Genomic DNA, 26,897 nt, shown 5'->3' with positions numbered 1-26,897 from the left:
GCTCCAGCTGCCATGTAGGTTTGGATGGTCCTAATCAGCACATGCAGATTAAAGTGGTCTCTTGCAGGAGATCCCACTTCCTCAATGTTAAAGGTTGGAAAAGTGTGAGAGAGTGAGGAGAGAGAGGAGAGAGGATGAGCCGATGGTGTAGAAAAGAGGTGGAGAAAAAGTAGTTTGAGTCAGATTGTGAGGACCATTGCAAGTGATATCTTGGAATGTTGTGGTTAATTTCTACCTCACATTTTTTTCTTTGCTTACATGGAAACCTGGGGCAGTAGGTAGGTGCTGCCCCCATTGTACATGCCCTCAGAGTGAACTGAAGCCTGATCAGATGCATGTGGCAGTTACAGTGGTACATAGTACAGGGCACAAAGTCTTGCAGCCTTTTGAACATAATTCAGGCAGGATGCGCATGCAGGTGTCACAGAAATATATGCCGCTGCCATCCTGAATCTCAAAGACCTATCTTCTACCGAAGATGGCTATAAATTTGACTAGACCTGAAGAGCAACAGCTTCACCAGCACAGGGTAGTATCTGAATAAATAAGATGGTTCTGTTGTTGTTAGTTTTGTGGTGCTTGCCAGGCACTGTCTTGGCTGCGGCCTTGACCGTTTGGTCTGTAACTTAACTTGCTTAAACCTTCTTCTCTATCAATGAAATGGCAAATCTTTTGCCTCGTTTCAAAAAAAAAAAAGTGAGAGTTGGAGGAGGACAAACTGGTTCTGAAAAATGTACTATCGTTTGTCGCTAATCAGTCTGTCCTCCTCCAATATCTCACCTTCGGTTGATTGCCCGGCGTCTACAGCCTAGAGACAGCAAACAGGCTGTGTTAGCTAGGGATAAGCATGCGCCACTCAAAGCGAGGATTAGAGGGGACTGAATCATCCATCGGAAAGATTGAATGATGGTTCAGTTTCTTCTAATATCTCACCTTGACTGGTCCATCTGCAAAGCTAGGTCCACAGATACAGTGCAGGCACCCAACATGAGAATTGGAGGAAATCAAACTGAGGCATTATGAATTAGAGTAAGTTTCTCAAGAAACAGACCTCTTTTGTCACAAAGCATCAACAAACCACACTTCTAGGAGAGCATTTCACAGAACCACAGTTCATATGGCAGAATATTTCTCCATACCACACTTTGCCAGTCACACCGCAAGTGTGGTCTTGTGAAATGTTTGTCAGCAAAAGTGTGGTTCTGTAAATACATTGCTCGGGTGGGGGTTCCAATGTTTTGGCAAAGGTGTGGTCCTGAGAAATTTACTCAATAGATTGTCTTATGGCCTAGTTTGTTTTCCTCCAATATCTTACCTTGGCTGAACTGCTTGATCCAGAGTTGCTGACGAGTAAAAAAGGCCAATGTGCCAGCCTCTTGTGATCCCTCACCTCCAAACGATACAGCCTTGTAAAAGCTTAAAACATGCACCCTGTCCTCTAGGTAGATTAGTCCAAAAGGAAATGGGAAGAGCAACCAATTCAGTTGGTAGTGGTGAATACACGAAAAATCAAGAGAACCTCCATGGTCAGAAAAGACCCGACGGCATTATTGAATTGCTGTTCGTTAAATAATTGCATGAGTTCTGTAAAGTCAAATTACGTCTGTATAATAATCACTGTCTCACCGTGTTCATTCTAAATTTCTAGTAAAATAAGATCAATATTCTGCTCCAGTTATTATTAACTGGCCGAGCTTGAAGCAACAATTGCTTGATGTGAATCTGAACTATAGTCATTCATGGAAATTAGCTAACTTGTACAACCGCCAAAAACTACCCACGGAGACTTAGAAAAATAGAAACAGAGCTACTGGTCATAGTTGCAACTAGTGCAGTAATGATATAACATTATAACCGCAGGTAAAGAATAGACAAGGTGTTGGCTAGCATGTCATGTTATCTGTATGATGTTGACATGTCAGATTGATCAAAGGAGATTCTACCCACGAAATGGCTACTTATCATCTGGCACTTCATCAGAGCTACTGCCCTCCGACCATTCATTTGAAGACCAATCACTTGATTTTTCTTCTTGTTCATCCTTCCCATTTTTCGCTGCTGCACTCTCACTTGATGTTTCTTCTTGTTCACCATTTTCATTCTTCACTGCTCCTGCACTCTCTGATTCAAGAACCGAAGGCAATGCCTTTTGCATATTATCCTGTATGCTTTCATCGTAATCTTTCCCCCTCCAAACAATAATTTGCTCCTTGTCAAAAGACACAAGAATGCAAGGAACAAGGTCCTGCAGTACAAAAGGATGGGAGAGCAAAGAGTTCTGTCACATGTTAATTTCAGGCCAAATGAGCATTACTATTACATGACAAACTCACCCGGAGCTTGACTCCGATCTTCCGGTAATCACTTTTTGGCAATCCTTTACAATCAATACGAACCAGTTCATCAGCCAAAAAAGCGTCTTGAACCATCAGCACGAGACTAGCATAATACCCGTTTTTTGCTGTGAAATGGCATGGTTGTTCAGACATGGCTAGACATATGTTTGTAAATGGAAAAGGGGAACAAGGATTACCGAGCTTTGTCAAAACGGGAACATGAAGGCCCTTCTTCCTCATTGCCTTTGTCTCCTCAACTGTCAGCCCTTCTATTGTGGTTTTAATTAGCCTCGGGTAGATAGGTTCAGCTGGCTTCCACAACATCAACGGAATAACAGGTCTTTTCTTTGGATGATAATGCCTCCCCCTGTACAGTATCAACAGACCACCCTGCCTGTGGATGATGAGGCCACCAGTTTTATCCTGGAGAAAAGGTAGCATTACTCGCCCTTCTACACGACAGTAATATTATAGCTATTGACATCAAATAAGAGCTCTGAAAATGTGCATACATATGCTTCCTTGTATACATGTTTCTTAGATATAAAAGAGATGAAGCTACCTCGAGCTCGTGGCACACATTTTGCATATCAACTGTTGGCACGCCGAGGCATTTCACCCTGACAGCCTCACCGTGCTTCCAGTGGTTATGAATGTCATTTAGCATGTTATGAGTGAGCCCATCTCTCCCTACAGAAATATCAGCCGACTGAATCCAAAATGCACCACAAACTCATCATTATTTCTCGAACCAGGCCCGGAATGTACCGAGATTGATCTGCCGCTTGGTCCGGTTCTTCTGGCACTTGTCGACGAAGAAGGTGCGCTCGGCGGGGGTGAGCGGCTCGCCGAGCACGCGCTCTCGCTCGCGCCGGCGGGCCTCCTGCAGGTCCCTCTCGGCGGCGGGGGCGGGGTCCTCGGCGTCGACGCTCCGGAGCGTGGTGTCGACGGCGGGCGCGCAGAGGCCGGTCCAGGGGCGGTCGAGGCGGCCGGGGCCAAAGGGCGAGTACTTGGGCTCGCGGAGCCCGATGGGCTTGAGGTCCGGTCTGCTCTCGGTGTAGCTGAAGCGGAAGTCGAAGGGGAGGTCGGAGTGGGAGGCCGGGCGGCCCCCGCGGTCCAGCGAGGACGGCGGCCGGTAGGGGGGCTTCTTGGTCCGGCGCTTCTTGTCGGCGTCGGCGGGGGCGCCGCCGTGGGGCGTATCTTGCTGCTGGGTGGGGGTGAGGGAGGCCGGCGGCACGAAGCCGTAGCGGTCCAGGAGGCTGGAGAGGTGCCGGTGGCACGGCCGCTGCGGGTGCGCGCGGCGGAGGAGTAGCATGAGGCGGCGGAGCCGAGCGGCCACTGGCGACGGTGGCTGGTGGGCTGAGGCTGAAGGAACAAAACCCTCGCGCTTCTGGGTTTCTGGGAAGAAATCTCCGTTCAGAATTTACAGGGGAAACATTATGGATCTAAAAATTTGAATCTCGTTTTATAATCGTTTTATCTAGAGTTCCCTGTCACCTGTGTGAAAATATTAATCTCGTTGTAAATGTTTGTGCAGAAATCAAAAGTGGTACACTGGTACTTAGATCAAAAACTTTTCGAGGGGTCAAAAGCAGGCCCTCCTGAACTTGTAAATAAAATTGGGACATTTATTTACAAGTTCAAACAGCCTCAAAACAAATCGAAGATGAAGTACTCGTCGAAAGCTTTCTCTACAATCCTTCTGATGACACTTTCAATAGCTGTATATTCTGATTTTCTTTTCCATGTGTTTATTCTACAGGAAGCAAAACTCACAGGAGCACATTGTTGCAGCAGTGTTTAAGATGGCATAATACATCTGTGATGTCATTTCTTTTAAGTAGATGGTACTACCTCTGTTTAGGTTTATGAGTACTCAAATTTCCTGCTAAAGTTCGGAGATGATTTTGACTAAGAAAATATAAGTTACATGCCAATGTCATCATTTTACCATCGAAAACTTATTTCAATTACAAGTCCAGACATATGCTTGTTGTGTCATATAACTTATATTTTCTATATTAAATTTAAGGTCAAAGTTTGACTCGAAATTCGAACCCATTGACAAAGGTACCCCTAGAGATGGCTTGATTGAACTTATAAATAAAAACTGGGGATAAAATACACAAGTCAAAACAGCCTCAACTTCACAGAGAAACTCAGAACAGACTACTAGTGTTAATATTTTGTAGAACATTTCCAGATACAATCCTCTAGAGATAATTCAATTACGCATTACATCTGAAGAAACACCATCCACGGATAATCTTGGCGTGGTTGTAATGGACTGAAGCCAGATCAGAGCTGTGATGGCATTGTTGGTTGCAACTTGATCGATCCATCAGCTCGCTGTCTCTGCTTGATTGCTGTCTTTGCCGCTTCTCTTCCGCTTCCTAACCCTCTTCCTCTTCGCCTCGCCATCAGCTGCAGGACCCTGCATGGCACATGCTCACGTAAGTGCTCTTGAGTCGAGCCATGGATTGATATGTCAAAATAACAGAATTCATGGGCTACAGAATTAATGGTGTGTCTCACTGTCTAAGTGCCTAACCAAGAACAACTTCACATGAGCTCTTATCTATCTTACTCATTCTACACCTCAAGAAACGACATACAAATTTAACTCTAGGGTTGCTTTTACAACATTGCAACAGATACTTGTCATGCGCGTGTTTCGAATATTACATGAAGCTTACAGATGTAAACTGCTAATGCTGTGTGTAGCAATGATTACCTGACTTTGAGCATCTGATGGTTGAGGTCTTGGTTTCTTTTTCTTGCAGGAGAGTGGGTTTGGGCCCTGCAAAAGGACAAGCATTAAAATTTGTATAAATAGCAGAGATGCAGTCATTAAATCAAAAATGTTGATGACTCTCACTAACGATCGAATACACTGAAACAGAGTAGGTGTAAATATTACCTTTGCTCTGTTCCTTTTAAACTTGCTTTTCTCTGCCACTCCGGGTGTGATTCCATCACCAGATGCCTTCTCCTCAGATGATGCCTTGAGTAGCTTCTTAAATTCTGACTTTTCCATATGTATACGCTTCTCCTCATCCAGTTGAGCAAACTTACGCTGCTGGGCAGAGGGTTGCTCAATAAACAAGGAGTTCTTCAGACCGTATATCACAGGAACACCAGGAATCTACATCCAAGCAAAAAATACATATAAGGACATTGCTCAGAAGATGGTTCAATACATTCTATTATTTGTTCATGCTAAATCAGATGTCATGATCTTTGTAAATTGTATTGTGTGTCCCTGTACGGATTCTTTCGAAAAATGAAGTTCAGGTGATAAAAAAGGTAGAGTGCATACCTCCCGTAATTTCTCCCGGAGATCAGAATCCTGGGTGGCAACAAAGTAGTGCTCCGGATTCTTTTCACCTACAAGTGACAGGATACAGTCCACTGCACTGACCACCTTGTCATGCTCGCAACTGAAACACGTCAACACAAGTCCATGGAACAAACAGTCATCAGTACCTCTGCCTCGGGCTCATCGAGTTGTAAAAAAGTATGAGGCTATCCTGACTGAATGTACTAGTAGATAGTAGCACACACAACAAAACTGACAAAGTAAAACCTATGTGATTTGCTGGCTGGCGATGAAGCTTCACAGTGGAGGGAATGGCACGAAACTAACGAGAGGAGATAACAGGGAGGTGTGGAGTTAATCCACGATTCAAATTGCATCGAGGTTTTCAGATAGCACAAACCCAAAATTGACTCTAATTCTATCAGGTAATAACTAACAATCTAACATGCCAGAACAGAGTTTTGAAATCCCATCAACTAGCAATGCACACAAACATGGATTAGAGTGGTGAGAAGCGAAGAGGGGGGAGCGGCGGCGGGGACCTGGCGGTGGCGAGGAGCTGGGCGGCGTCGAAGTCCTGGGCGTGGGACTTGCCGAGGCGCCTGAGCTCGGCGAGGACGCACTTGGAGGTGAAGAGCGGGGTGGTCCTGGAGGCGGAGAGGAGGTCGCGGACGGCGTCGTCGGCGGGGAGGAGGTGGTGGACGAGGAGGTGGTGCACGAAGGTGCCGTCGACGAGCACCTTGTAGGGCTCGCGGAAGCCGAAGCAGGTGGAGTAGAACTTGACTGCCTTTCGGTGCCTCGACCGCTTCTTCACCCTCATCGCGAGGCGGGCAGGCGGGGGACGGCGGCGGCGGCCGGAGGTGTCGAGTCAGGAGGCGGCGTCGCCGGGTAGGAGAGAGCTAGGGGTTTTGGGTTCGTCGCGCCGGCGGGCCTGCTTCAGGTCCTTCTGGCGTCCACGACGAGGCTGGGGCCGAACGGGGAGTAATTGGGCTCGCGGAGCCCAATGGGCTTGACGTCGCGTTCGGGTCGCTCTCGGTGCAGCTGAAGGAACAAAACCTATCTGTGGACTTATTAAATTGACGATTGCTAATGATATGCATGGTCCATATCAAAAAAAAAAAAATGATATGCATGGTCATACCTCCCTCCGCGTCGATTAAATTCGATCAAAGGAAGTATTCACGAATTGAGCGGATAGGCATGGCTAGAGCCTAGAAGGCCGATGTACAGCACATTTATGGCACATGCATCACTGAAATGCAACTCCGCGCTACCTCAGAAAAAGGCAGCACACATACTACGAGACTAGTCGCGACATCTTCACTTATCCACTGGTACGAGAACGTCTTTGAACAATCCGGCCGGCAGCTCGCCATAGCTTGGCCTCGAAGACCACATCATTCCGATGAGGCCATAGACACCAACAGATGAGGGTCACACATGTCCAGAAGTCGTGGTCTGCTCCCTGGCTTCCACGCTTCTCCTTCAACCGGTAGACAAGCTTGGTGTCTGGTTGCGGCATCCAGTGTAGCTTTCCCCACCAACGCAGACATGTTGCCCAGACCACGCGTGCTAGCACGCAGTCCATCATAAGGTGATCCAAAGACTCACCAACCTGATCACAGAACGGGCACGCCGTCGGGTGAGGTAAGCCATGCATGCTTAGCATGTCGGCTGTCCAGCATATGTTCCTTGCCGCAAGCCAAAGGAACACCCTGCAGTTTGGTGGAGCTCTCGAATGCCATATCTGTAATGCACCAGCCATCTCCACCCTGGCGCCAAACATCGCTCGATAACACGAACGCGCGGAGTAGGAATAGTCCTTCTCCCAGCCCTACCGAAAGGCATCATCCACACCCTCAGAAAGGGCAATGTATACCAGATGGTCTGCCACCTCGAACAGCTCCCTGATCGTAGGCGCGCCTAAATCTGGAGGAAGGTCGTCCAGCCAACTCCCAGCCAGTCCCTCACGGACCCTGCACTGCCTGAAAGCGCGCTTCAGGACCGCCGCAGTTAGGTTTGGCGCTATGTCACCCAACCTTCCCTCTGGGAGCCACCGGTCTGTCCAAAAGAAGGTGGACGCCCCGTCCCCTAGCACAGAGTAGGTCGCCCCTTCGAAAAGTTGCATCACCATTTGGGGCACTTGAATGTTAAGCTCCTTCCACGGCTAGCTTGGAGTCATCAACTCACTGAAGCCACAACCATCTGGTCCTTACCGCTACGTTCATCATCCTGAGGTTAGGGAAGCCAACCACCCCCCCCCCCCCCCCTCCCGCCCCATTCTTTGGGGGCGCAAACTTTGTTCCACGCTACTAAGCAGTGCCACCCTTCACATCCTTCCGGCCCTCCAGAGGAAAACTCTTATGATCTTCTCAATTGCCAACAAAGGTCTTGGCCGGGATGTCGAGGGACTTCATGGCGAAGATGGGAATTGCAGAGAGCGTCACACAGACTAGCTCAAGTCATCCTCCCCTATCCAACAGTGAGGCCTTCCATCCTGGCAATTTGTTGGCCACACTATCCACGAGATATTGGAGCTGCGTCGCACTCAGCTTCCTCAACGTCAAGGGCAGCCCAAGGTGCCGGAGGGGGAAAGGCACCACAAGGCACCTCAACTCATGGGCAGCCAGTGCCTCGTCAGTTTCGGTACATAAGATGAGGTTTGCCAAGCAGTTGTCCATGTTGGGGCAGAGGCCTAAAGTTGCATCGAAGGCCTCAACGATCACGGAGAAGACCTTGAAGTCAACCACGGTGGGACGTAAGAAAGTCACAACATCGTCTGCATAAATTAAGGTGCAGTGGCGCATTCCAATTGATGCCAGGGGTTAGCAATCCCTCGCCAGATGCCTTCTCAATCATCAAATGCAGGATCTCCATGATCAAGATGAAGAGCCGCGAGGATAGTGGGTCCCCTTGCCTTAGTCCACTCCTATTCGTAATCCGTGAGCCCGGAGTGCCATTAAGCAAGACACGTGTCGAAGTTGTGGAGAGCAAGGCGCAAATGCAAGCTAGGATCATTTCTCCAAAGCCAAGCTTCCTCAGGGCCTCTATAAGGAAAACCCACTTCACCGTGTTGAAGGCTTTGGTTATGTCTAACTTGAGTAGCACTGCTAGGGTCGAGCTACTATGAAGCTTGCGCGCCATCCCTTGGACCATCATGAAGTTATCATGCAAGCACCTTTCACGCACGAATGCACTTTGTTGCACCCCTGCCATTTGGGAGAGGATGGGGGCGACACGATTTGCCAACACCTTTGCCACCAGCTTGGTGATGCCATGGATGAGACTGATAAGACTGAAGTCCCGCACCTCCTCAAGCCCCGTCCTTGGGAACGAGTGTGATGAGAGCTTCATTGATCGCTCCAAATCCACCAGTCGAGGCGGGACAACGAGTTGAAAGCCTCCATTATATCCTCCTTGACGACATCCCAACAAACCACGAAGAAACAGGCGGAGAAACCAGAGCATTTGTCCAAGGGCATCTCCCTGATGGCTGTACACACTGAACACGTGTACCAATTGAGCTTGATTGCACCTTTGGTGAAATGATTTTCCATTCGGAAATTAACGAGGGATACCAGCGACATGATGGATAGAGAATCCTGTGTGGAAGTCTGAAACTTCTTAAGCTTCTTAGATGTTCAAGCAGAGATCTGCTTTGATCAGAGCTTTTTGGAGGGTTCTACGTCAAACCAGCCTGAACCATTTCTAACATGAATGAACAGAATGAAGTCATTTATGAGCATAACCAAAAGAAAAATAGCCACCAAAACCCAAAAGCAAAACTGAAAACCAACAGTACAGTACAGGCTGTGAAAACTATATCTTCGAGATATTTGGCTCTCTTCCACAGGGCTGAAATGAGCACCATGGACGTTGAGCACACCTTGCACGGAGGGGAGCTGTCACATGAATCACGGAACAAAATGGTCTACCACAATACAGGACTGCGAACAAACATCCTTTTACTAACAAGAAACATAGCCGTGACATGGGGTAAAGATCAACAGCACAACAAATCAGATCACTAGAGTTAACCAGCAGTGCGAACAAGAAGGGCTCAGTCACAACCATCCACAAGCCACGCAGACAAGAGTGCTAATACCATATGGAACTTCCAAAGGAGAAGAGATACACATAATAATTGCCATCCTTACATTTCGTGGCACAAACTAGTTAGATGATTAACACAGACCCAACCAATCAGCACCTAGCCCCTAGCACCTTGTCAAGTTGAACATAGAGGTCCACTGGTGCAGCAATTGCTCAGTTGAACACTGCTTCCAACTTTCACGGGCATCAGGGAAGCAACCAAGCATTATACATCAAAATATATTGTGGTTGACCCTACATTTTTTTCCCATTGATAGATATGAACAAATGGGGAATTCTACTAGGACGGTTGTTGCAAGTACTCTTAACGCTTACGCTTCAAAATACGATTAACTAACTAACAGCAGCCATCATCACCTTGGCCCTGATAACTCGACTGCGTGGAGGTTGTCGGTCGAGTCAACGATCCACTCCGAGTTTCGATGAGGGCCCATCTCTACCTCCTGCCGTACTACTTCTACCTTTTGCCACTCCTCCCACCTCTCAGCCAGACCATCGCCTTCAAGCATCCTCACCACCTCCGACATCTTAGGACGCTCTGAGGGGGAACCCTGTGTGCAAAGGAGTGCGACCTGGATTAGCGATTCCACCTCAACATCAATGTAGTTAGTCAGTAGGTCTGGATCCACCAACATCTCGAGCCTTCTCTCCTTGAGTAATCCTTTGACCTGCACAAATAACAAGCTCCGTGTTAACTCGCCAGTAAAATCGGAGAAAGACAAGAACATGGCATCTTCAATATAAGCAGACAGGAATTCTGATCTACACATGCTTGGTTCTGTTAATGACTGTTACAGTTCAAAAGGAATATATCTTTCTTAGCGCTACCAGAGCTCTGTTTGCTTCGTATTTTTGTTTGCACAAAGTTGGTATGTAAAACAATATGAAATCTGGAATGTAATTTGAACCAAGGAAATGCCACTAGTTAATTACCCAGTCAAGTAGCATGACATCGTCGTCGTTGGCAAGGCGAGCAAGATCAAAGGCACGCTGTCCTGTAATAAGCTCCAAAAGCATAATTCCATAACCGAATACATCAGTTTTCTCAGATGATTTTCCCGTGGAAAGATATTCTGGTGCAATATGCCCAATCGTTCCACGCACAGCAGTAGTCACATGGGTATCCTTGTAATCCATTAATTTGGCCAAACCAAAATCCCCCACTACAGCTTCAAAGTCTTCATCTAATAAAATGTTTGCAGCTTTCACATCACGATGGATGATCTTTGGATCACAGTGATCATGCAAATAAGAGAGGCCTCTGGCAGAACCCAATGCAATTGTTCTTCTCGTTTGCCACTCCAGTGGCGGTTCAGCTGGTCCCCGTTCTGCAAATGAAAAAACGGTCAATGATTTATTTATAAATTCTGTTCCACATTGTAGTTAAGACTTGCAACAATCTGAAACATGCAACATAAAAGTGGAAAAGAAGACAAATACCTCTTAGACGTGATGCAACACTTCCATTAGCCATGTATGGATACACAAGCAACCTTTCTGTTGGCGTCATACAGAATCCACGAAGACGCAAAAGGTTCCTATGTACAGCCATACTAATCATCTCAACTTCTGTTTGAAACTGCAGCTCCCCACCAGGTGTTCTCTCCTCCTTCAGCCTCTTGACAGCTACTAGTGTACCATCTGTTAGTCTTCCTTTGTACACTTTGCCAAATCCACCTCTTCCAAGAATGTTCTTGTTGCTGAAGGTATCAGTAGCAACTTGCAGTTCTCGTAGTGAAAATCTTTTGAGCTGGCCAAGATGGACCTCTGGATCCTCCTCAGCTGTATGAAATAAGAAATTCAGGCTAAGCTGACTGGAAGTTATCTTGCAAGTAATTTTCATCATGCTGGCTACCGCTGAATACTTACCAGGTACATCAAAGAAATGCTCTTCTGGTTTTCTTCGGCGCCAGTATGCAAAACCAATTGCAGGAATGGCAAATAGCAAGGCCGCACCAGCAGCCACTCCACCAGCAATTGCTCCAGTACTAGAGGAACTGCTTCCTGAACAAATGAGAAAAAAAAAACAATCAGTTCCATACCTTTTTAAGTATGAGCAACAGTAAATTACAGTGTGTTGCTAAGCAAAGCTCCAGAATCAGATGACAGTGAATCAGAAAAACAAGCCCATGTATGTCAGATTGAAAAGATGCAATTCAGAGTGGAAGCAACACTAGGACATCGCAAAGACAATGCTGTAGCCACTACTTGAGCTTTTTTTGGCTGATGTGGGTTGAGGTGTGCTCAAGAGATGTTGTCCCATTAGTTAAAAACAAACAGGGTAGGAAACAGTGATGTCCAAAAACTGCAAAACTGCACTCGATATCTATAGCAGTCTCCAGCATCTAGCTGGAGTACACCCATCCCAGTGAGGATGTTACAGCAAGGAAATAGCGTTGTAGTATAGGTCCTATCAGACCCGAAGCTATACATGAATTTAATAGTCAATCTGAAATTCTGCAAGAATCACCTGGTGATTGCACAGAAGTTGGAGGGTTATATGGAGGAGGTGGGGAGAACGGAGGAGCGCCAGGGCATGGCTTTGTAGTTCCAGGACCACATAAGGCGGGGTTGTTGCCAAAACTGCAATAATAAACAAGTTTGAATTGTTGGTAAAACTGCAACAATAAACAGATGTGCACTGAAGCAGTATCATCTGTCAAGGCTAAGAAAACTGAACTTCGCAACTAACATACTAGGTTTTACCTGATAGGGGTGAATAATGAAAATGAACCGGTTGATGGAACTTCTCCTGACAATTTGTTGTTCGACAGATCCCTACAAATTAACAGAAATATTTTGTTAATTAGAGGTTTCTTAATTATGCCAAAGATTATGCCAAGGAAAATGACGTGAAAAACTCGGAAGGCAAATACTTACAGAACTTGGAGGGCAGTAATAGCAGTTAATGATTTAGGAATGGTACCCGAAAGGCTGTTGTTGTTAAGACGCCTATCCTCATAAAACAAGAAAATGCACAAATTTAGTACCACCCGCAGAGTGCGGTAGAAATAAAAACAAACACCTGAGCCTTGAACATAATTTTTACTTTGATAATTCAACATGATATATATGCCTTATGTAACAGAAAAGGAATGCCAAGCAACAAAACACTCATTGCCTGAAAAACAGCAAATAGCAATAACCAGTTTCACAACAAAGACCAAACCAGGGAATACATAAATCAGACAAAATAGTTTTCCTATTCAGAATACACATTCATCTTTTTCTTGATGAATAAGTTTATATTTTTAAGTAATGACAACGCATAAGGAGTTGCTTCGAAAATATATGAGGTGTTACTTCATCCTGTTGATATCAAGTCAAAATGGTCGAATAAAACTACTGTGACTACATGGCTACACTAGCATACAAGTTATGACAGTTCTATCCAGGCAAATTGAAATGCATCTCATTTTGGCCCAGTGGGACTAAACAGCTCATTTACAATCCATAAGAAATCTACACGGAAGCATTTTTCAAAATCATCAAGTTACCAGGTCTACAATATTGAACAACTAGCATATACTTAAACAAATGATTCACAAAGTACTAAGAATGGTCACCTTGTCACAACCGTAGTCAAATATGAAGCAACTGACTATGTATGTGAGACACATCTAGCATGATACCAAAAATATCCCTATTGTAATATTCTAGTAACTATAATGAGTAGTAATGTGGTGTAGCTGATAATGAAGGGATCATACAGGAATCGTAGCTTCAATAGATTCCCCAATGAATCAGGTATCGGACCAGTGAAGTTGTTTAAGTACAAATCCAAACTGACCAAGTTTGTGAGGTTTCCAAGTTCACTAGGTATTGTACCACTGATGTTGTTACTGTAGAGCTCCCTGCAGCGCAAAATGAAAAATGTGACTTAAATTGCATAAAAGATAATGATGGACCAAGATCCTAAAGGTAGCTATTACTTGTTTGATACAATACATTGATGAAGGCAAACAGTCTTATCAGTAATACCCTTTGCATGCACTAATCTAAGTTACTGTTGCCATGATTAACAGTGATCTTTTTTCATTGTCAAGTACTATGTGGCATGGCATTGCTTTTCTCTTGATAGCAAACTGGTGTGACTTGGTCTGAGCAACATATACTAGACATTGTGATGATCTCACCCTAATTACATTCCAACAACAATTCGCTAGGTGGTAAAGTAAATTAACATCTCAAAACAGAATATTGTGTTAATGCATTTGTATATGATATGTTTTCGCCTAGGTTAAAGATCAGAGCACTGACAAAAGCATCTACGGTTTGCAGCTACCAACAAATATGTCACGTGCATGGATGTTAAGCTTGGCAAAAGGAAGGTAACTTACAAGTACTGCAAGTTTTTGAGCTGGCCCAGTTGCGGCACCAAAGTACCAGACAATGCAGCATTTCCAAGATCACTGAAAAATGCACATAAAGTTCAGTACGAAATATTATAGAGATGTATCTGCATAGTACAGAAAAAGGTGCACCTACACTCTGATAACGCTGTTGTCGTTGTTGCAGGTAACATGAAACCAAGTGCATGGATTGACCAGAGTTGGATCCCAACTTTGCAGCACATTATTGGGATCATTTAGGTTAGTTCTCAGGTTATGCAATGCATCACCTGTAAATAATATAAGGAGAAATGAATGATTGCTAGATAACATTTAACCTAGTAATCAGTAGATCCTAAAGAACGAGGAAATCATCCCAAGAAAATTAACAGGATTTCAGTTCATTATGCATCAGTACAGTAAGCAGCTAATATTCCTCTTTCTAGATTGGATATGATCTTTGATTGGGAGAAATCACTATTTACGAGACAGACAAAACAAAAAGGCCAGCTCGTGTTCCCTTCAAGCTCATGTTGCATCTGACAGCATCTACCATCTTAAATGATTGGCTGATATGTCGTGCGTTTTCATTACATTGACCATTGGCATTTAATGATACTATATTGTGTGGAAAAAATGATATAATATTTCAGGCCAAAGAGCAAATGGAGCGTACAGGGTAATCACGACCCTAGGATATAACAAATGTGGTACTGAATACTGATCCATGTATACACTTAAACTAGAATATCCATCTTCATCTTTACTAGTATAAATGACCCATGTATTGCTACAAACTTCACCGATACATTCATGCTTATGTAATATGCTCTCATTTAGACTAATAATTAACCTTTTTAACCTCGCATTATTACAATGCTATTAAATTTGATCCAACATTTGCTTTCCAAAAAGAAGGGAAAGTTTGTTTGGTTTGCTGAGAGTTGCACAAGAGTTGTCTGGTTAGTTAAGAATGAAGGAACATATATCAGAAAGTGGAAAATTTATATTTCTGAATGCGGTAAAAAATAATGGAATGCTTGTTCAGTTTACTGAGATTTGCTCAAGAGTTTGTTTATTTGTTGAAAAGTAAAGACATAAACTCCACCAGAAAAATATGGGATAATGATGCCCAGAGTCAGTGTGGTTCCTTTTGTGTGAGAGAACAAGGTGGGCGACCTACCACGACCATCACCAACTCCCCTTTATTTAATAGAATTTTTCTTTCATTACTATTAATCTATTATATAAAACGGAGGGAGTGATGGTAGTGCTAAATAGCCCAACTTAATCTACCCCTAGTTTTACAATCAGTTGAAGATTTATCAACAAATCATAACTTGGGCCACAACTTGAGGATTCAACTAGACTACAATTAGCCCCAGTCATGCAACTAAGGCCCATGCCAGGTTTTCTGCAAGGTAGCAGACAATGCTCTGTTTTTTTGTATTCATAGTTAGCATACTTGTGCATGCTCCGATTTCTAGTAGTACTGTAGCACTGATTTCACTTAAAGTTAGTACATGCCTACAATACTACCGTTTTCTAAGTTTTACTAGTAATGCAAGATACTCAGATATCTGCAGATGGTGCACACTAGTAGATACTTCATTGATTTCTACCAACTAGCAACTGATGCAGTACTATGTAACACAGATTTCTACAGCTACCATGGCTCAGCTACGAGGAAGTGATGCAGCTGCAGCCATATCAGCTGAGGCGCATGGTCATCTATGGAACTTTCATGGAGGGCTAATACCTCCAAGCTTTTTCGGTGCACCTACTAGTGTATAGAGTCCGGGTGTGCATAACCGAACCGAAACCGAAAACCGAACCGAAAAAAATCTAACCGAAACCGTTTTTTGGTTTTTACAGTTTATGGTTACAGTTACAGTTAGCAAAATATCAAACCGAAAGGACTTCGGTTAATTCGGTTTTTAACCGAAAAACCGTGGTTAAACCGAAAGAAACCGAACACTAGTTCAACACAAAATCCCGCTCTGCATAACCTTAATATAGCACATAAATTGATTAGTGTACACGTAAGGTGCTCCACTGTGGTGGTTTGCCTCTTCGTTTGATCGTGTGTGTAGCCCCAGGTTGCTAGTTCGAATCCAGAAACTGCCCCATATTCTTATTTTGGCCGATTTTTTTTTTCTTTTCCTCCTTGTAAAAACATTTAGTACGGTACAAAATACATCCATATTTTAATTTTGTTCGAAATTTCTTTATTTTTTGTTTTCCTCTCTTGCAAAATCTTTAGTACGGTCATACAAAATATAGAAAATGAAATATATAACCATAAAAGTTAGTTTTTAATCCAAAATTCGCGTCAACTTTGGTTAGTTTGGTTATTACCGAAACCGAACCGAAGTTTAATGGTTATTACCGAAACCGAACCGTATTTTTATACGTAATCGTATTAACCGAAGTATTCAAACTGTATTTACCGTATAACCAAATAAACCGAACCGAATTAACCATATTAACCGAACGCGCAGCCGGAGTATAGAGTAGTATTTGTAGAAGATGGTTCAATGTTGAGAGCCACAAGACTAGTCACAACTAGCTTTGAGAATATCCATGAGTTTATACTTGGCTTCCAACTGGAAACCTCTGCTAGTCATGGCTATTTGCAACTAGCTGACTAGTCTGTGAGTTAGTACATCAACGACTGACCTGTTTTGACTCTTTAAGTCTTATTATTGGTAGTCAACGACTAGTAAACGATTACTCGTCACTAATCCGCAAGTCAGGCACCCAACAACTGACATCGACTTTACCACTTGCAATCGTTGGCTCTATCATAAAAAAAAAAACAAGACGACTCGTGGGGCTGCACATCCCATGCATTGTCTCAACAAACCAGAGAACACATTGTGCAACTATCAACAAAGAAACATTTCCCTTATTTTTAGTGCATGAAGATATGGCAGCTTTCCACATTCTGATATTTTGTTCCTTCATTTTCCAAACGAACCAAACAACCTATAGTACAACAATCAACAACCTGAACAAAATGTTTTCTTCTTTTGGGGAACCAACAGTTATCTGTATAAATGTACGGGTTGAAACAGATTTTCATTAGTCTAAATGAACTTTTAATATGTTTTCAGCATGAATAGATTGGTGAAGTCCACAGCAACGCACAGGGCACTTAACTGGCAATCATAAAAGAATAATAGGAGTACATGTCTCCTGTCTATTGGAAGGTAAGCATAACTAAAGAAAGCTGCTAGCACCGACTTGGTCGCTGTATATACTGTTAAGGTTTGTAATACAAGGCCAACAAGCAATCACCATCAGGCTTCAGATGGTTGAGCCTTCCGACTCACACTTGAAAGACCAAGAATTGGTGTCTAGCTTGTATAATAAAACAACATATCGTGACTAAGCATTCATCGAAACAGTTAGTAACCACACTAAGGTGACCAAATTTCTATGCAAAACAGAATTTGGTCCTGAAAAGCACAGCAGAGAATTATACCCAGCGACCAGCTTGAGCTATACACAAATAACCAAGTGAAACCCAGATCAGCAACGCCATTCTGAACTCGGAACCTAAAAGCGCCCTTAAGACAACAACAACAACAAAAGCAGATTGTGGGATGTGATGTCGTAATCATTCCAGGCTAAACCAATGAGGATGAAGCAAACCACAGGCGGACTCGCAATTGGTTTCACACGTGAAGTCAGATCGCGTAACCACCAACTAGAAACATGCGGTCAAGTAAGCAAAAGCATGAGTTGGAATTAAACAGCAGAAGTACATCGTAGACACGTCCTAATCAAACAACCTAACAACCACGACCACGACTAGACTAGCTTTTCGCCAGGAGATGGGCACGCAGGCAGGCGTGCCACTGGGCAATATATCGAGAGCAAATTAATGCAGTATGTGTACATACGAGGAGCCCGAAGCATGCGCATGAAAACGCAAATCAGAAGTCCCAGGAAAAAAAAAAAAAAAAAGAAGTCCCAGGATTTTGACGAAGACTGGATTAAAAAGCAAGCAAAGGCCACGGAAATCCAAAGCGAAGTGGTCTTGTATTTCCGGTGGAAAAAAAAATGCCCCCGAATTCGCAGCGGAGGCAGCACGAGTCCGTGTCCGCTGGAATTCGCTCGGGAGACGGTCAAAGTAGCAGGTGATTTCAAAAACCAAAACATGTTGAGGCGAGGGGCACATCCATGTAGAAACCAAAAATAGGCAGCACCTCGCAAAACCCCATTCTGGAGAACCTGAAAGAGGAAGCAAGCTAGCAAAGCAGCAACCCGCAAACCCCAGCCGCAGATCGAGCCCAACTACAGGGCCACCCACCTTCCATGTTAGCGAGCACGCGCGCGGCCGGGCCGAGGAGGAGCAGCAGCAGCAGCAGCGGCGCCCATAGCGCCCGCATCGTGGACGGCGGAGCCCCCATTGCCGCCGCCCTAGATCCCGGCGCGCATTCCCGCCGGGCCAGACAACCGGATCGCCGCTCCGCCGCCGCCGCAGACCTCGCCACCGGGAAAGGCGGGCGGGCAGGAGCGGCGAAGATTCGGGGCGCAGCTTTGGGCGTCCGCTTCCTTGGATCCGAACCGATCCCCTCTGCTCCTTTTCGGCGACTTTTTTCCGGCTTTCTATCGCGGGCGGAGGTTGCTTACGGAATGGGACACGCGATGGTGTGGATATTACAGTAGAGTAGAGCAGAGTGGTTTTCTTTTTGGATGGATTCGATGATGGTGGTGGGGGTTTGTTAATTAATCCCGTCCCGTGGAAGAGGGATTAAATAATGGGGCGGAGCGTGGTTAGGAATCAGAGATGGTTGATTAGTAGCATCTCCGTGATGGCGACGGGACGGAGGGGTTGGAGGAACGGGGTCAACGGAACGGGATGCGTATGCGGCCAGTTGGTGGTGGAGAGTGGAGAGGGTGAGGATCCCCTGAGCGCCACCGCACAGCACGCAGCCGACGGTTACGTACTTGATAAGCTTGACCACGTGTCCTACTCACTCTCCGTGGCCCCTACTCTCTCCTTCCCTCTTTGCACATTGGTGCTAAATAAAATTTTGTAAATTTTGACCAAATGTGTAGATGATAATAAAACCTCCCTGGTATCTACACAAGCGTATCTACTCCCTCCGATCCGGAAAAAGAGTCGGAAAAGCATTTTTGCAAAAACGTCCTTAAGCTTTTTATTTCGTCAACCCACACTCCCCCGTTCAATCAACCAAACGCGAGAGCTGATCCTCGCTTGCATGTTCGCATGTGCTGAACCCCAACGCCCCCAACTCGATTCCCTCAGATTTTGAAGTCACTAGTGGTCGCGCGCTGCATCGGCGGCCGGTGGAGTCCTACAGGCGGCCGAGCTCCATAGATCAGAGCTCTCCTCCCTTTGGGGACGGCTTGGGCCGGCGGTTTGGGGAGCGAGCGACCAACATGCGGCAGCGAGCAGACGCGGAGGCCAGCGCGGTGGGTGGTCAGCTCGAGCGGAGGCGAGGCGAGGCGGGGGCGCAGGGCGGCGCCGGTGTTGATCGGTGATGGGGCCCTGCGGTAGCTCTGCGTGGGAGAGCACTGGCAACCAAATCGAGCAGCTCTGCTTCATGACGAACGCAGCGGAATAGAAGGACAGAATTAACTTCATTAAGAAGGGGTTTACTGTAAAATATAATTATACTATGCCTCCGACAGTTTTTTCGAACCGGAGGGAGTACAAAAATTGAGCATTTTTTTTTGGACGGAGGAAATACTGAAGGCGAGACCCACCATTACCGTCACTAGGCTCTCTGGCCAGCCTTTTTATGGGGCACTAGCGGCGGCCATTTCCTCGCCCATGACATTGCCATCGTCCTAGTAGTGGTCGCCCCCTTCTCCCGACCTACACCATGAAAAAAAGATGGCCCTTCCGAAAGATGAATCGGCTCTACTCGTGTGGCGGTAAGAAACCACGGCAACGCCAGTACGTCCCCATTAAGCTTGCGCACCAGCCACCGTATCTCAACGAGGAAGAGGCCATCTAAGTCGCCATTGCCCAGAGCGAGCTCGACCAGCTCGCCCAGTGGGATGGTCTCGCTGTCCTGCTTCGTAAGGGACGCCGGTGACACCTCTGACGACTCCAAAGTCCAAAGCACGCGTGAGGCGTGCGTCCCGTCTGTTGCTGCTCCCGTGGCGTGGGATCCATGGCTAGAGCCGGCGGCGCTACCCTTCCTCCTCCTCCTCCTCTTGCGCCACCGGTATACCGTCTGCCGTCGTTGGTGCCGCACAGGCCATGGGAGATGGCGGGGGTCGTCGACCTCTCCGGCAACGACTAGACGCCAACAGATTACCCTACGATTTTAGATTGTTGTACTTTTTTGTGTAAACTATGTACTTCTATTATCAATGAAAAAAAACGAAAAAAAAATTATGCATGGGGCCGCCAGGGGCACCACGGACGCAAACGGACAATCGTGACTCGCGTGGTTATTTTTTGTGACCGAAATACGTCGGGCCGCTGGATATTCCCTTATTACATATCCAATAATTGGCACGTGAGTCGAACCTGCAGGCTGCCAAACCCTAGCCAAAAAAGCACCCGATATCTTATGCCTTCCTGGTCGTCGGCGATGGTAGCTGCGCCCAGCCATTGAAGGTGCAGGGCATGGTGGATGCACCCAATCTCTTCCTTTTTGCGTGGTGAGGAAACGTTCAGACGGGTTGCGTGTGGTGGCGGTGTGGTGGTGTGATACGTTGCAAACGTATCTATAATTTTTGATGCTCCATGCTTGTTTTACACCAATTCATATATGTTTTGCCCATACTTCGTTGCACTTTTATACATTTTTCGGCACTAACCTATTAAGAAGATGACACAGTGTTATTTTGTATTTCAGAAAAGTTGTACAGGAAATATTCTCGGAATTGGACGAAACAAAAGCCGAAATCAATATTTTATGTAACGAAGACAGAGTCGAGAGGGGGGTCGAAGAGAGGCGGCAGGGCAGCCACGCCAGCCCTAGGCGTGGCATGGCCCCGGCCCGCGCCTAGGGGTGCTGTGGGCCCCCCTGGCCTCCACCGACATCGCCCCTCCGCCTATTTATTCATGATCTCGGGAAAACCCTGAATACCCGAGCCTCCATCCACGAAAAGTTCCGTCGCAGCCGCCATTGCAGGCCCTAGCTCGGGAGGGTTCTGAAGCTCTTCCCGATACCCTACCGGAGGGGGAAATCATCACCAGAGGCATCTACATCGTCATGCCCGCCTCCGAAGTGATGTGTGAGTAGTTCATCCCTGGACTATGGGTCCATAGCAGTAGCTAAATGGTTGTCTTCTCCAATTTGTTCCTCATGTTTAGATCTTGTGAGCAGCCCTACATGATCAAGATTATCCTTATGTAATAGTACATGTTGTGTTTGCTGGGATCCGATGAATATTGAATACTATGTTGAGATCAATTATATATTCTTGTCATATGTTATTTGTGATCTTGCATGCTCTCTGTTGCTAGTCGATACTCTAGCCAAGTAGATGCTTGTGACTCCAAGAGGGGGTATTTATACTCGATAGTAGGTTCATGCCTCTAGTTTTCTGGAAGAGTGAAAATAACTTCTAAGATTGTAGATGTGTTGTTGCTACTAGGGAGAAAACACCAATGTTTTTTTCCAAGGGTAATTCTATTGTTTACTTTACACACATTGCTTAATGCGAAAATTTGTTGCTTGCAACTTAATACTGGAAAGGCTTCAGACGTTAACCGGAAGGTGGATTATTAGTCATAGACGCAGTTGGATTACGGTCTATGTATTATGTTGTAATGCCAAACGAATCTCATAGTAATCATCTTTTCATGTATGGTCGGTATTCTGTCAATTGCCCAGCTGTAATTTGTTCACCTAGCATGTTATTTATCTTTATGGAGAGACACCTCTAGTGAATTGTGGACCCCGGTCCTTTCCTTTTTACACTGATAAATTCATCCACTGCAATCATATTCTGTTTACTTTCTGCAAGCACTATTCTCTTTAATTACTGCAAACATCTCTTTCCACTTGATACGTCTAATCTTTTGTGTTCAGCAAACCGGTGAGATTGACAACCTCACTGTAAGTTGGGGCAAAGTATTTTGGTTGCGTTGTGTGCAGGTTCCACGTTGTTGTTGACGTCTTTAGTGCGCTCTGCCAATAGTCAGCTGGCAACACCTTCAGAGGTCACGCCTTTCTCCTACTGGTCAATTAAACCATGGTTTCTTGCTGAGGGAAAACTTGCTGGTGTGCTCATCAAACCTTCCTCTCGGGGTTTCCCAACTGCTTCCATCAAGCACCATCAAGATATTCTGGCGCCGTTATCGGGAACTAAAGAAAAGTTACACCACAGAGATTGCTAACTCCCACGGCAACTGCCAGCAAGATTTTATAGTGCCGTTGCCGGGGAGAAAGAGGATTTCTGCAATGGGAGTCTCTCATCTCCAATTTATTTACTTTGTTATTGTTTTTCTTAGTTTATTTTCCTTTGTTTTGTTTGCTTCATTATATCAAAAACACACAAAAATTAGTTTCAATTATACCCGTTATTTCTATTGCTTTGTTTTAATTTTACTAAAATGGGTTTTGCTGAAAATACTAAGTTGTGTGATTTTACTAGCACAAACAACAATAATTTTATTTGTACACCTATTGCCCCACCTTCTACTGAAGCAGCCTTCTATCAAATTAAACCTGCTTTATTAAATTTTATTATGAAAGAGCAATTTTCTTGTGTTAGTACTGAAGATGCTGCTTCTCACCTTAATAATTTTGTTGAACTTTTTGAGATGCAAAAGTATAAGGATGTAGATGGTGACATTATAAAACTGAAATTGTTTCATTTCTCTTTTAGAGGTAGAGCTAAAGATTGATTGCTATATTCACCTAGAAATAGTATTGATTCTTGGGTTAACTACAAAGATGTTTTTATTGGAAAATATTATCCTCCTGCTAAGATTATATCCTTGAGAAGCGGCATAATGAAATTTAGACAATTTGATAATGAACATGTTGCTCAAGCTTGGGAAAGAATGAAATCTTTGGTAAAAAATTGTCCCACTCATGGACTGACTACTTGGATGATCATCCAAAAAAAATATGCAGGACTGAATTTTTCTTCAAGAAACCTTCTGGATTCAGCTGCTGAAGGTACCTTTATGTCCATTACTTTGGGGGCTGCAACAAAACTACTTGATGATATGATGATAAATTATTTTGAATGGCACAACGAGAGAAATCCACAAGGTAAGAAGGTAAATTATGTTGAAGAAACCTACTCCTTGTGTGATAAGATTGATACTATTCTGAATGGGGTCAACGGAATGGGATGCGTATGCGGCCAGTTGGTGGTGGAGAGGATGAGGATCCCCTGAGCGCGACCACACAGCACGCAGCCGTCGGTTACGTACTTGATAAGCGTGACCATATGTCCAACTCACTCTTCGTGGCCCACTACTCCCTCCTACCTTTTTCGCACATTACTACTAAAACAAAATTTCAAAATTTTTGACTAAATGTATAGAAGATAATAAAACCTCTTTCGTATCTACACAGTCGTATCTAGAAAAATAGAGCAGTTTCTTTTGGGAGGGAGGAAATACTAGCTAGTGATGTATCCATAAAAGAGATGTCGTAAGTTTATCTATATTGAGATGTATCTGAATAATAGTGGGGACGGCGCTTGATACGTCTCCGACGTATCGATAATTTCTTATGTTCCATGCCACATTATTGGTGATATCTACATGTTTAATGCATACTTTATGTCATATTCGTGCATTTTCTGGAACTAACCTATTAACAAGATGCCGAAGTGCCAGTTCCTGTTTTCTGTTGTTTTTGGTTTCAGAAATCCTAGTAACGAAATATTCTCGGAATCGGACGAAATCAACGCCCAGGTTCCTATTTTGCCCGGAAGCATCCAGAACACACGAGAACCGCCAGAGAGGGGGCACAGGCCCACCAAACCCTAGGCCGGCGCGGCCAAGGGGGGGCCCGCGCCCCCCTATAGTGTCGGCGCCCCTTCGACCTCCTGACGCCGCCTCTTCGCCTATATAAAGCCCCTGGACCTAAAACCTCGACACGGAAAAGCCACGGTACGAGAAACCTTCCAGAGCCGCCGCCATCGCGAAGCCAAGATCTGGGGGACAGGAGTCTCTGTTCCGGCACGCCGCCGGGACGGGGAAGTGCCCCCGGAAGGCTTCTCCATCGACACCACCGCCATCTTCATCACCGCTGCTGTCTCCCATGAGGAGGGAGTAGTTCTCCATCGAGGCTCGGGGCTGTACCGGTAGCTATGTGGTTCATCTCTCTCCTATGTACTTCAATACAATAATCTCATGAGCTGCCTTACATGATTGAGATTCATATGATGATGCTTGTAATCTAGATGTCGTTATGCTAGTCAAGTGAATTTTACTTATGTGATTTCCGGAGACTCCTTGTCCCACGTGTGTAAAGGTGACAGTGTGTGCACCGTGTGGGTCTCTTAGGCTATATTTCACAGAATACTTATTCACTGTTATGAGTGGCATAGTGAAGTGCTTATTTATATCTCTTTATGATTGCAATGTGTTTTGTATCACAATTCAACTATGTGCTACTCTAGTGATGTTATTAAAGTAGTTTTACTCCTCCTGCACGGTGTAATGGTGACAGTGTGTGCATCCGTGTTAGTACTTGGCGTAGGCTATGATTATGATCTCTTGTAGATTATGAAGTTAACTATTGCTATGATGGTATTGATGTGATCTATTCCTCCTTTCGTAGCGTGAAGGTGACAGTGTGCATGCTATGTTAGTACTTGGTTTAGTCGTGTTGATCTTTCATGCACTCTAAGGTTATTTAAATATGAACATTGAATTGTGGAGCTTGTTAACTCCGGCATTGAGGATTCGTGTAATCCTACGCAATGGTGTTCATCATCCAACAAGAGTGTAGAGTATGCATTTATCTATTCCGTTATGAGATCAATGTTGAGAGTGTCCACTAGTGAAAGTATGATCCCTAGGCCTTGTTCCTAAATACTGCTATCGCTGCTTGTTTACTGTTTCACTGCGTTACTACTGTTGCGTTACTACTGCTTGTTACTGTCCTGGGCAAAGCACTTTTCTGGTGCCGTTGCTACTACTTATTTATACCACCTGTATTTCACTATCTCTTCGCCGAACTAGTGCACCTATTAGGTGTGTTGGAGACACAAGAGACTTCTTGCTTTGTGGTTGCAGGGTTGCATGTAGGGATGGCACCCGCAGGGTATGGGTACGGGTAGAGCCATCCCATACCCGTACCCATCATTTTCATTCTTACCCATCACCCGTACCCATACCCGTCAATGGGTATAAGTTTTTCCCATACCCGTCACCCGACAGGGTAAATGGGCACCCACGGGTAAAAATACCCGCGCTTACAACACATCAAATTGATCTAAAAATACGACAAGACGTGAAACACTTATAAATAGAGGTCTAAATCTCACTAACCTAGCAGCAATTTAAGACCAAAAAGCGTGAGGTTCACCCTAGCAACATGAAGGCATGATTAGGGGAAAAGTTGAGTATTTTAGAATATTCAGATGACACACTTGTTAAATTTAGATGGGTACATGGGTACGTGGGTATGGGTGACATAGGCATCCCAAATGGGCCTGCCGAAGATAGTACCTGGGGTTTATTGAAGGCCCACTACCCGAAGAATAAGGAGATTCGGGAGCCCAAGATATATTAAGGAAAGTTGAGTTGTAATAGGAAGTGTTATTTGTAATCTGGCGGGATGAGTTAGAAACCGTCCCGGACTCTGTAACTTGTATAGCACGAATCCCTCGGCTCCACCTCCTATATAAAGGGGGAGTCGAGGGACGAAAAAAGAATCGAATCATTGTTACAAACCCTAGTTTTCATAATCGTCGAGTACTTTTCGGCTGAAACCTTCGAGATCTACTTGCCCTCTACTTCTAACTAAACCCTAGCCTACAATCCATAAGCATTGACAAGTTGATACCTTGTCAATTGGCGCCGTCTGTGGGAACTAGAGGCGTAAGGATCTGATCTCGATGGCACGTTCAAGATCTTTGACATCGTCAACCGCAAGCAACACAATGGATCGAGGTAAACAGATCGCTGCTGGTCTTGTCGATTTTGTTCCTCACCCACCCTCCCGTTTGGATGCATATGCGTATCTGGCGGAGCCCATGGAGATGACGTTCGGAAGGTTTCACTTTCGCGTCGAGAAGGAAGGATCGTATCGTGTCGAGATTCCGGTTTCGTCGGGATCGTCGGCGGTCGATTCCGAGTTTTCAAGCTATGCATCGTCAACCGAGTCAGGAGAAGAAGAAACTTCGTCGACACGTTACGTCAACACCAGAGCAAGAGAGAAACTCACCAAGATCTTCAACGACATATCGTTTGAGTCATCTGCGGACTCATATATAAGCGATGGCTCAAGCGATGTCGATAGTTACGACTTCATCGACAAATCTATCACAGTGGGCAAGGTCTTCATCAATTTCAACGATGATGTCACCAAACCCAACATAGATCTGAATACAAAATATCATCAGATTTATGCCATTGAGGATCAAGAGGAAACATCTGAGGCTTTCGACGATCTGGGAAATCCATACGTCGATCCCTCCAACCTGCGACAAGGCCTGGGCAACAAATACGTCGGGCCAGAGCCGCGAGATAGAGTTCAACTTTCACAAGCAGCGTGGGACAGAGCCGCGAGAGCTATGAATGGTACAGAACCAATGGCTACCACGGCCACACCAGAGGAATTACAAGCATATCAATATAGGCTCGCACGAGCTGCCAGAGAATTGGAA

At 45.1% G+C, this 26,897-nt stretch overlaps 4 protein-coding genes across 4 annotated transcripts; all 4 read right to left on the bottom strand.

The window, feature by feature from the left end:
* Window positions 1–1,711: 1,711 nt before the first annotated feature.
* Window positions 1,712–3,785, bottom strand: LOC127326267 (CRS2-associated factor 1, mitochondrial). The gene is made up of 5 exons (XM_051353122.1): window positions 3,105–3,785; window positions 2,899–3,026; window positions 2,534–2,759; window positions 2,334–2,461; window positions 1,712–2,245 (listed from the first exon to the last, which is right to left on the bottom strand). Exons 1-5 carry the CDS (start codon window positions 3,649–3,651, stop codon window positions 1,955–1,957), a joined length of 1,320 nt encoding a protein of 439 aa, XP_051209082.1. The 5' UTR covers window positions 3,652–3,785; the 3' UTR covers window positions 1,712–1,954.
* A 668-nt stretch (window positions 3,786–4,453) lies between these two features.
* Window positions 4,454–6,569, bottom strand: LOC127326268 (uncharacterized). Its single transcript, XM_051353123.2, has 5 exons — window positions 6,198–6,569; window positions 5,656–5,776; window positions 5,257–5,481; window positions 5,071–5,136; window positions 4,454–4,770 (listed from the first exon to the last, which is right to left on the bottom strand). The coding sequence occupies exons 1-5, from the start codon at window positions 6,473–6,475 to the stop codon at window positions 4,678–4,680; spliced, it is 783 nt and encodes a 260-aa protein (XP_051209083.1). The 5' UTR covers window positions 6,476–6,569; the 3' UTR covers window positions 4,454–4,677.
* A 410-nt stretch (window positions 6,570–6,979) lies between these two features.
* On the bottom strand, window positions 6,980–7,441 carry LOC139833790 (uncharacterized). The gene has a single exon (XM_071824136.1). It carries the CDS (start codon window positions 7,439–7,441, stop codon window positions 6,980–6,982), a length of 462 nt encoding a protein of 153 aa, XP_071680237.1.
* A 2,305-nt stretch (window positions 7,442–9,746) lies between these two features.
* On the bottom strand, window positions 9,747–18,765 carry LOC127326263 (LRR receptor kinase BAK1). Its single transcript, XM_051353114.2, has 11 exons — window positions 18,418–18,765; window positions 14,257–14,389; window positions 14,109–14,180; window positions 13,479–13,622; window positions 12,649–12,720; window positions 12,475–12,546; window positions 12,239–12,351; window positions 11,638–11,772; window positions 11,209–11,550; window positions 10,702–11,096; window positions 9,747–10,436 (listed from the first exon to the last, which is right to left on the bottom strand). Exons 1-11 carry the CDS (start codon window positions 18,515–18,517, stop codon window positions 10,122–10,124), a joined length of 1,893 nt encoding a protein of 630 aa, XP_051209074.1. The 5' UTR covers window positions 18,518–18,765; the 3' UTR covers window positions 9,747–10,121.
* Between the last annotated feature and the right edge of the window lie 8,132 nt (window positions 18,766–26,897).

Source organism: Lolium perenne, chromosome 7, assembly GCF_019359855.2.
Source record: "Lolium perenne isolate Kyuss_39 chromosome 7, Kyuss_2.0, whole genome shotgun sequence".
NCBI lineage: Eukaryota > Viridiplantae > Streptophyta > Magnoliopsida > Poales > Poaceae > Lolium > Lolium perenne.
Note: the sequence above shows the minus strand (reverse complement) of the source record. Positions and strands in the feature narration are given on the sequence as shown.

What these genes read in the sequence shown, in the direction of transcription:
- LOC127326267 (XM_051353122.1), bottom strand. Translation starts at nt 3,651, where the DNA reads ATGCTACTCCTCCGCCGCGCGCACCCGCAGCGGCCGTGCCACCGGCAC. An exon ending in TCCCGTTTTGACAAAGCTCG is followed by an intron (nt 2,462 to 2,533) that starts GTAATCCTTGTT and finishes GCCATTTCACAG; the next exon opens with CAAAAAACGGGTATTATGCT. An exon ending in AGATCGGAGTCAAGCTCCGG is followed by an intron (nt 2,246 to 2,333) that starts GTGAGTTTGTCA and finishes TTTGTACTGCAG; the next exon opens with GACCTTGTTCCTTGCATTCT.
- LOC127326268 (XM_051353123.2), bottom strand. Translation starts at nt 6,475, where the DNA reads ATGAGGGTGAAGAAGCGGTCGAGGCACCGAAAGGCAGTCAAGTTCTAC. An exon ending in TCCGGGAGAAATTACGGGAG is followed by an intron (nt 5,482 to 5,655) that starts GTATGCACTCTA and finishes GCTTGGATGTAG; the next exon opens with ATTCCTGGTGTTCCTGTGAT. An exon ending in TTAAAAGGAACAGAGCAAAG is followed by an intron (nt 5,137 to 5,256) that starts GTAATATTTACA and finishes GTCCTTTTGCAG; the next exon opens with GGCCCAAACCCACTCTCCTG.
- LOC139833790 (XM_071824136.1), bottom strand. Translation starts at nt 7,441, where the DNA reads ATGTTTGGCGCCAGGGTGGAGATGGCTGGTGCATTACAGATATGGCAT.
- LOC127326263 (XM_051353114.2), bottom strand. Translation starts at nt 18,517, where the DNA reads ATGGGGGCTCCGCCGTCCACGATGCGGGCGCTATGGGCGCCGCTGCTG. An exon ending in CTATTGAAGCTACGATTCCT is followed by an intron (nt 12,721 to 13,478) that starts GTATGATCCCTT and finishes TTATGAGGATAG; the next exon opens with GCGTCTTAACAACAACAGCC. An exon ending in ATTACTGCCCTCCAAGTTCT is followed by an intron (nt 12,547 to 12,648) that starts GTAAGTATTTGC and finishes GTTAATTTGTAG; the next exon opens with GGATCTGTCGAACAACAAAT.